General features: G+C 58.1%; 1 protein-coding gene across 1 annotated transcript in view; it reads left to right on the top strand.

Moving 5' to 3' along the window:
• The window catches only part of ATOH1 (atonal bHLH transcription factor 1), a 2,421-nt gene extending 876 nt beyond the window's left edge, over nt 1–1,545 (top strand). The window contains exon 2 of the mRNA XM_027706582.1: nt 10–1,545. Coding sequence (XP_027562383.1) covers nt 10–658 — 649 coding nt within the window. The 3' untranslated portion in view covers nt 659–1,545. The remainder of the gene's footprint in view (nt 1–9) is intronic.
• Nucleotides 1,546–9,440: the final 7,895 nt, after the last annotated feature.

The following is a 9,440-nucleotide window of genomic DNA, read 5'->3' as shown; positions in this document are numbered from 1 at the left end:
CGGGGGCAGCCCCGGCGGGGCGCGGGGCGGCGGGCGGCCGCGGGGCGGCGGCGGCGGTGCCGGGCTGCGGGCGCAGGTGAGCGGAGTGCAGAAGCAGCGGCGGCTGGCGGCCAACGCGCGGGAGCGGCGGCGGATGCACGGGCTGAACCACGCCTTCGACCAGCTGCGCAATGTCATCCCCTCCTTCAACAACGACAAGAAGCTCTCCAAGTACGAGACGCTGCAGATGGCGCAGATCTACATCAGCGCCCTGGCCGAGCTGCTGCACGGTCCCGCCGCCCCTCCCGACGGCCCCGGCAAGGCCGAGCACCGCGGGGCCCCCTTCGAGCCGTCTTGCGCCGCCACCGGGGCCGGAGCGCCGCCGGGGCCGCCGGCGCCGCCGCCGGGGCCGCCCAGAGCGTCGCCACCCGGGCACGGCAGGACTCGCTTCCCCCCGCCGCCGGCCGCGGGGGGCTACTCGGTGCAGCTCGACCCGCTGCACTTCTCCTCCTTTGCGGAGGGCGCCCTGATGGGACAGAGAGCCCCTTCCCCCGCCCTCCTCATGCCGCAGCCCGGGCAGCCGCCGCAGGAGAGGAGCAAAACTTCGCCCCGGTCCCACAGGAGCGACGGGGAGTTCTCGCCCCGCTCCCACTACAGCGACTCGGACGAGGCCAGCTAAGGCGGGGGGGGGGGTCGTCCCCGGCAACCCCCTGGCCGCCCCGGGGCCGCGGCCGCCCCTAGAAGCACAGACTCCGCCTTGGGGTGACCAGCCGGCCGCGGTGCTGCCTCGGACGGCATCAGCTCCCCTTGGTCGCTTTGAAATTCACCCCCTCGTCTCCCACCCCCGGTAGCCCCTGGGTCTGTCCAGCAGAGATGGCTGTTAGAGAGTGACTGTAACCGCCCTGTCTGTCAGGGTCGGTTGGTTGTTTCCATTTTTAGTTACCACTTTAGAAGTTTCTTTTGCCTAGAAGTCGTTGCCGTTCCCTTCTGCCAACACGCCACCTCGCAGCGCGGAGCCTGGCTTGCCCTGCCGGCGAGCAGGTGATGCGCAAGGAGAAAGCCTGGCCCCGCTGCCGGGGGTGCCGGGGTGCCGCCGGCGCCATCCCCACCCGGCCGTGAACCCGCCCTGACAGCCCCGTTTTCCAGGACACCGATCCTGCCCTGGGTCGTATTGCTGTGGAAACACAGACACACACAAAAAGTCAATAACGCACCGTCTTGACCTGTAAATAGCGGAGAAAAATTGGATTTTCCTTAGAGCACCATTTCGGCGTCTTTTGGGGGGAAACTTGGCGCAAGCACTTTATCAGCGGCTGGAGATGCAGTCTCAAGAGGAAAGCTACTAACCGCCAATTGGAGACCGATATTTAATTAAGCCACTTAATCCGAACTCTCTTAAAAACGAAAACAGCTTTGTCGTGTCAAACTTTTATGTCCGTTTTATTTTCCTTTTGTGATAATAGGAAACGTATTTATTATGCAGTGTTTGCTATTATTTCTGCTTTTTTAAAATTCTTTTCTACGACGAGACTCGTTTATTTTAATTTTAGCAAAGCCAGCTGCCATTGTTTTATGTATTTTAATTTTAAATTTTTTTTTTGAGATCAAATAAACCTGGGGGAAAAAACCCAAAACAAAACAAAACAAAAACAACAACAAAAAAAACCAAAACAAAACCAGCCTTAAAGCGTGGTCGGGTTCAGCTTCTCCCCTCGCACTCCCCGAGCCGGGGTGCTGTCAAACCCCGCGGCGGGACTGAGAGGCACAGAGCCGCGGAGCGAAGCTCCAGGGAGCCGGCGGGGCGCCCAGGCTGCCTGCAGAGGGACTGGGCGGACCCCGGGGCCGGGGCGGGCTGTGCCACGCGTGGAGCAGCGCTGCCTCCGCTGCCTGCGCTGCCGGGACCGTGACCCAGTCTCCGTCCCGCCGTTCCCAGCGGAACCGGGATAATTACAACAAGTGCAGGGTGAGGGGCTTGGCGCTGGTCTGTAGCCGCCTGTCCCCGCACCGCCGCTCGAGTCACATCATTCCTTTCTTACACCCGCCCCCCCCCGGTCGGGGGCACGAGCGGATCCCCCCCAATGGAGCCTCATGATAAGACGGGTGGAAAGGGTTAGGAGCGGGCGGGGAAGCCGGCAGGGTTTGGAGGACACGCGAGCAGCGCAGTGGGTCGCCGGGGGATCAGGATATGGCCACCGGGCTCGGGTTAAACCCGAGGGGGGGGGGGCTGGACAGGGGAATGATGCTTTGCCCAGCCTGCCCGTGACACCAGACCCGGGGCTAAACCGAAGCCGTGTCGCTGCCGGGGTCCCGCTGAGTTCAGCAGGTGACACCTGGGAAGGGGGTGTCTAAGGGGTGATCAGTTAACCAGGCGCGGCCGGGTGAGCGTCCCCTGCGGGAGCGAAGCCCGGGAGGGTGTCGCTTTCCCCTGCAGAAACAGGCACCTGCCCCTCCGGTAACCCCGGGCTGCCGCACTGCCCTGCCCGCTGTCAACACCCGCGGCCGCTGCCCGTACCTGCCGAAGCGGCGTACGGTCTCGCAGGACGGAAAGTTCATTGGGAGGGCTATTTCCCTTCATAAAAAACGACTGCTTTATCGGGGAGGGTCACTGTTTCTTACGGGCATTGATTTCTGGGCTGTGGAAGCCGGTCTCGCATCTTCGGGGGCACGCGTGGGGTCCTAGCACAGGAGTGATGCAGCGGAGCAAAATATTGCAAATTTTGGGAGTGTTGTTTTGTTTATTTGGTTTGGTCCGGGTATGTATACAGCACGGGTAAAGCGGCGGCCGCCGCCGTGAGTGACCTCGGGGCAGCACCCCGCGGAGGGGTCCCGGGGATGGCCGCCAGGGGTTGAAAGGGTGCGAACACCCTCCCTCGGCCAAGCCGTCCCGGGCGCTGCCTCTGCGACTGCGAACACGCGAGGTGGTGGAAAAGAGCGCAGCAAAATCGTCCCCGCTCTCTCTGTCGGGTCCCTTCCCCCGACAGATGAGCGCACCGCATGGCGCGGTTGGTGCTCGCAGCCGCAGCGCAGCACTCGCCGTCTGAGGGGCTTTTTCTTCTTCTTTTTTTTTTTTTTTTTAACACTTCTTTGAAAGGGTTACCCAGCCGCATTCCCATTTTAAGGTTCAGCTATAGAGTTTGCATAACAACCGCTTGGCAGCCCCCCTCTCTTACACTCCGTTAACAAGCTGTAACGTATAGCTGCAGGTTGCTATAATCTCATTAATATTTTGGAAACTTGAATATTGAGTATTTCAGACCGCTCATTCCCCATATGCCAGGCCACTCCCGCTATGCTGGCTGGTTCCTTTCTCTCCATTATTAGCAATTAGCTCCTACCTTCCAAAGTCAGATCCAAGTATCCAAGATACTAGCAAAGGAATCAACTATGTGTTGCAAGCTAAGCATGCTTAATATCTCCCAAACAAACAAAGAGACAACATTTCTTTAAGTAATGAAGATGGATAAATCGCTTTATTGAGCTCGCGACAGTGTTTGTTTTGTATAGACTACCGCAAAGTTTTTTAACAAGAGCGGGGACGCGCACCAGCCCCTGGAAGCAGTTTCGCCCGGTTTGCTTCGTGGGGTTTTATCATCTTAAACGGGCTTTTATTTGAAAAGGGAGAGTCAGAAGCGCACTATCCGAGCGTTAAATTTTGGCTGTACGCTAACTGTCCTCTGGGGTGTGCGAAACAACTGCGGGGGCTGGGGGGGCTGGGGGAGGCGGTCGCCTTTGTGCGAGGCGCACGGCGGCTCCATTGCCTTTTCGAGCCCGGGTCGCCGGACGAACCGCAACCGCGGGCTCCGGTGCGGAGGCTCTGTCCGACCGTTTCGGCAGCGGGGATTTCGGGGGGCCGGAGAGGGGCGAGGTGCAGCGGTGACGGGGTGGGGGGGGCGCGACGACTGGGGCGCATCGCTGCCTTGCAGCTCTCCGGCTGCTGTTTGCTCAACCTCTGGCCTCGGGGAAGGAGGAGGAAGGGAAGGATGAGGAAGGGTTAAACCGGGCCAGGGGAGACCAGAAAAGCGCAGGGACCGCGGAGGGAGGGGGGGGGGAAAGCTGGCCGTGGGGCCAGTGTTTCTTAATTAGAGCGGGGCGGACAATGCTTTGGGGCGGACAATGCGGGGGACAGGGGGGCTGGAGGGCGGAGGAGGGGGTCTGGCCTCGCTCCCGGCCGCGGTGCGCCGTGTCTGGAGCAGAGCACGCGTTGTCAGCTGGTGAGCGCAGCGGCCTTTCAGGCGGCTCCCCAGGGAGCTGCGCGCCCGCGGTGAGCTCCATCGTCACCCCCTCCCCTCCATCATCATCATCATCGGCCTCCTCCTCCTCGACGGCCCCCATCCCAGCCGAGCACAACAGCCAGCATTCAAGCCCCCTTCCCTCCCTCCCCTCGCACAACAGCAGCGCAGTGGCAGCCACGCCACCTCCCAGCAACCAGCAGCACGCGAGGGCACCGCCGGGGCACCTGAAAGAGTCAAAGCCAAAGAAAGGGAGACAAAAGAGGAGAAAAGGATACGCAGGAACGGCCCAGCGTGTCTGCTCCGACAGTGCGGAGAGGCAGGCGCCCACAGAGGGACGGGCGAGCCCACGCGGAGGTCGGGCATGCACACGTGTGCACATCCTTGCACACGCTCACAGGGGTCCGAGCCTCTGCCACAGGGATGGAGACACCCCCCGTTTCCTACCCTGCGGAAGCAGAGGAAAGCGCCCAAGCAGCTTTGCCCCCCACAGTCCCGTCCCCGCATCGGGCACCTCCCGGCCTATGTGCCGCTGTGCGCCCCCGGCAGCGGTGGCCCCAGCTCTGACAATGCCACCCACGGGCACCGACCCTGGTACCCAGCAGGAGCCGTCCGTGCGTCCGGTCACCTCCCGTCGCATCTGCCCGTGACGTGCCTGTCCGCTAGAGAAAAGTGCAGGGGAGAGTGGCGAGGGGTCGGCTTGTGCGTGCGTGAGGCGGGAACCCTGCCGGCCCGGCGTGGGGAGCAACCTCTCCGCGGGCAACCCAGCCCCGCAGCGCCCAGGCTGGGGCGACGAACCCCGGGGGACAAGGGGGCAAGTTGTCTGACTCCGGCCAAGTCCTTGCAACGCGGCTTTGCTCAGGGCTCTGCGTCCACCGGGGCAGAGCGGGGTTCGGGCCTCGGGAAACCATATGCTGCCCTGCCGCCATCCCCCGTTAACTTCACGCGGACACTCTCTAAGTACGTTTTCCAGGGCTGCTGCACGACCGGGAGTGAGTGGGAGGAAGCGCGGCTCCGCTGGCTGCGCTGCCCATGTGCGGTGGGTGCGCTGCCGCTGCGGGCGCTGGCTATTTCCAGGCTGCACAGAGCAGAGCAGACAGAGAGGCCTCTTCTGAACTACTATCGAATGGCTCAGGATGCCTTCGGGAGCCCAGCCAAGGCGTGTCAAAGGCGGTTTGAGCGGTGAAGCATTTAAATGCTACAATGGGTGGCTTTCTGGCGTGTGCTTTTCTCCCTCCCCGCTTAGGACCGGGAGGAGGGAGAAGGCGTTTTTATTGAGCTGCTCCAGGGGTGGGTGCGACACCCCCCAGCCCCCGGGGCCCCCCAGCCCGGTGCCGCAGCCGAGCTCTTCCCCGCGGGGCGCCAGCGGCGGAGCGGCCGCCTCTGCCCCGTCCTGCAGCGGAGGGGCTCCTCTGCCGCTCCCCGCAGCTTTTCACTCCCATCTCGGTTTCACCGAGGCTGCTTGGAGTGGGGGGGTGCCGACCCGCCTCACCCACTGTAGTGCGGCGGGTCGCTGGGACGTGAGTTGGGAGCTTGGGACGGGGCAGGGATGAACTCTCTGTAGTGCTGACACGGAAAGAGAGGTTTGAGGGTGGGAGAGCAAATCTCCTCCGTTTCTGAAGAAATTTCTTTTTGTATTTCACCTCATTTCTACCCCCGTTTTTATATTTTCCTTTTTTTTCCCCCCTCTTCCCTCGGCTCTCCCCCCTCTGATCTCTTCCTATCTTCCTTTCCCGGTGTCTTGTGGCGGCCACCCGCTTTCCCCCGCTCTACACCGAGGCAGCAGCCCCGGAGAGGCGCGCTGCTGCCGCCGCCGGGGTGCCCGGCAGAGAGGCGGGCGGCGGCGCGCACCCGCCGCGGGCGAGCGGGGCTGCAGCACTTTTATGGGGCGGTTAATCAACTGCACATCAGCGAGACAGCGCATCAGCCCATCTGCTTGATATATATTCAGAAGGGCTCTAGCCCTTTTGAAGTCTAATTTCTTCCCCGGGAGAACGCGCCGGGTAATTTACCATCATTTCCCAGGCAGGGCGGCCAGCGGGTTAACCCTTTCCCCAAGTTACTGCCGCGGGTTTTCCTCCCGAGCGAGCAGCTTTGAATGCCTTGGCGCCTCGCCGCAAACTTGTAAAAGTGCCTCTTCAATGGTACGTGACTCGCTGAAACAGGACACCCAGCCACCGGCACGGTAAACCCGTCTTCGGCTTGTCAGATTGGCGTTTACAAGACCTGTTTGGGACAAGCAAATCCCTCAGTCCTATGGGGTCAGCTCGTATCATTTCATCGCCAATCACCCACTGATATTTTTATGTTTCAAAATGTTGGGGTTGTTGTTGTCGTTTTTTCTTGTTCCCATCTGCTGCTCAGAAACACAGTTTTATTCAGTCAGGAGCGAGAGGTACCTAGGATGGGAAGCGAGCAGCGCATCACGTACGGGTTGTAGTGCAACAGTGCGCTGCGCTGCAAAATCCCTCTGACTCAGAGTAACGGAGCCCGGCAGGTGCGGGAGTCGGGACGGGGCGGGACGGACACCAGGCCCCCCCCCGGCCTGCAGGACTCCGGCACTCGTGGGTAGCGCAGGACCCGTCGCCGCTGCTGGTGATCACTGTGTTGGCGGCGCACCGGGGCGGGACATGCCAGGGGGTGGCCGGTCCCTCTACCCCGTCCGGGGCCGGTGAGCCCGGGGATGATGCCGAACCTGCACCCAGTCCCCTGGCACCTCTGGCTTGCGTCCCGACATCGACCCAGCAGAGCTGTCGGAGCTCCGGCCCCGGGCAAGGGAAAACGCTTGACCCTGCAAGCCCTTCCTCCCCTCAGGACTTTACCAAGCAGGGAGACGGCTGCACCGCCGACGTGCACTGATTGAACCCTGGTTCACGGGACACGTTGAAATAAGCCCGAGACCGTTGAGCGGCAGCACCTGCTTCCTATAAACCAACCCCAAAAGCAAACCTCGGGGACCGGCCGGAGCCGCCGCCGTGCCCTCAGTCTCCACCTGCACCTCACTTATCTACAGTCAACATTTTTATCCTGCTCGCTCCCGGCTCTGGGGCGGCATCCACGACTACCAGCTACACCCCGGCCCCTCGCCACTCCCCCGGCAGCCAGCGGGCACCGGCCCCCCTCAGCTGGGGCCGCCCCCGCTTCTCCCTGGGAGCAGTGCGAGGAGGCCGGTCTTTTATTTACTTTTTCATTTGTTACATCCACTAGCCCAGCTTCTGCAAGAGCCGTGCACGATAATGTCCCCTGCAACATCATTTCGTCGAAGTCCCCTTCAAAAAAGGAGGGAGGGCATTTATTTATTTATTTATTTATTTATTACATAGAAGAGCTAATTATTTCACCTAAGTATTTTGCAGGCAGAGTTACTGCTGGTGGACGGGCTGGGAGAAATCCTGTTGATGGTTTCCATCCGAGCAGGAATAGACTGTCCACAGGGTCAGAGCAGAGCTGGGATGCAGGGAGAGCAGGGACCTCTGTCAGAGTGGGCACGGGGCTCTTTTGTACTCCTTTTTGAAAAGCAATAGAAAGTGGGCTAAGCACTTCCATACAGCTTGTCTGCTTTGGATTTCAGTTGCTGTGGGAAAAAATATCACTGTAGTATTTGTTTTATGTGAGCCACATATTAGATTATATTATTATGTTTTTCTCATGCAAGTACTAATGCTAAACTGAGGGCCAGTGTTATATGAATATTCCCCAAAATTCCAACTCTCAATAAGCTGTGGTGATTTGTAGCATGACTGTCATAACTATAACTCAATCCTACAGAAACAGTACAGCTGAGAGCTTGACTAAAGCTCATATAGGGGACTACTTATATAGTTCTCAGTTCCTAAGGTGCCTCTCGGTGTCCTGGGAATGTATTACCCTGTTTGTGGAGAAAGATCTGAGGCCCAGCAATGTTAAGTGACTTGCTGTGGACAACAGCAACCCAAGACCAAAGGTAGGGCATGAGTGCAGGATGTGTGCCAACACCTTCTTGCACCACACACTTTCTTCCATTCACTTCAAAACCATTTCCAGTTGCAAGACTTTGCTCAAAGCAAAGGATATTCATCAGGGACTGGCTTTTCACCTGCAGAGATGGTTCACCATGCCTGTTGGTAGGGTCATCCTTGTCAATGCCCGAGGAAGCAGGGTGCCGAGCAGTTACCTTGCCCCAGCTGTAGCCTTTTTATTTTGGGTGGGCTGAGAGGGAGAGGTGGAGTTTTCTGCTGCAGGGTAAAGCTGAGCAGCATCTTGGGAAGGATGGCAACTGGATGCAGGCTTCTGCAAGGAAAATGATTTTCCCAGCTCATAGGTTGTTCCCTCATTAAGTTTGAAACTGCATAAATTGTTCCTGTTGGAACTTCCTTTCTGCTGTGGGTGAGAATATGAACCTGAGGTAGTTCTCCAGGGCATGTGAGATTGTAAGGCACAGTCTGACATGCAGAACATGCAGTACCATCCTTGATCACCTCTCAGGTAGGAAGAATATCTGTTATTTTTCTGAAATTAACCATACTTTAATGTTTGTAGGGAAGCTGTGATAAATATAGCCTGAATTGTATTGCTATGTTTCACTGCTTACCAGAATGTCTTGCAAAAAAACTCTCATAGCAAAATTTTTGTGTGGTTCATCTCTAGTTGTGGAAGGACTTCTGGATTAAATCAATTGTGATTCTATTACTTGGCTAGCAAAGCATCTAATCAACCCTCTTCCCTGCTCTACAATTTGGTTTCTTCCTTTCGGTATTACAGAATATTTTCAGAGCCTTTTGTTTAAAAAGGCTTGAAAAACAGAAGTCTGGTGCTGTGGGGGTAGAAGCTGGGAAAGAAAGGCTATGAACTGCCATTGGATTCCCGGGGTTTGCCTGTTGGGAAAGATCATAAAAGCTCAGGAGCATTGCTGGCTGTAACTTTGGGATTAGCAAGTAATGGTATTACTTCACTTGGATGCTGCTGTTGCTTGTGACTGCTGACTCCATCCCTGGTACCCTCAGGGGAACTGCAGTGAACAGTATTCAAAGCTGAGGGTGAAGGAGTAATGTACTTTTAGAGGAAAGACAGTTTTATTTGATTAGCTAATTCTACAAAGGCCACTAGGTATATTTGCAACAAAACCACTTCTAAGCTGGACTCCTTTAGGGGTGTGAAGTCTTTGTGCTGTGGTTTTAACAGGAATTTCGCAGCCTTGGCCTGCAGGTTTAGGCTGCTCCAGGGGCTGGGGCATGGTCCAGTGGAACTGAGGCA

The sequence above is a fragment of the Neopelma chrysocephalum genome, unplaced genomic scaffold, assembly GCF_003984885.1.
Source record: "Neopelma chrysocephalum unplaced genomic scaffold, ASM398488v2 Primary Assembly neopelma1_382, whole genome shotgun sequence".
In the NCBI taxonomy this organism is placed as follows: domain Eukaryota; kingdom Metazoa; phylum Chordata; class Aves; order Passeriformes; family Pipridae; genus Neopelma; species Neopelma chrysocephalum.
The sequence above is the reverse complement of the archived record's forward strand: the minus strand, read 5'-3'. Positions and strand labels throughout refer to the sequence as shown.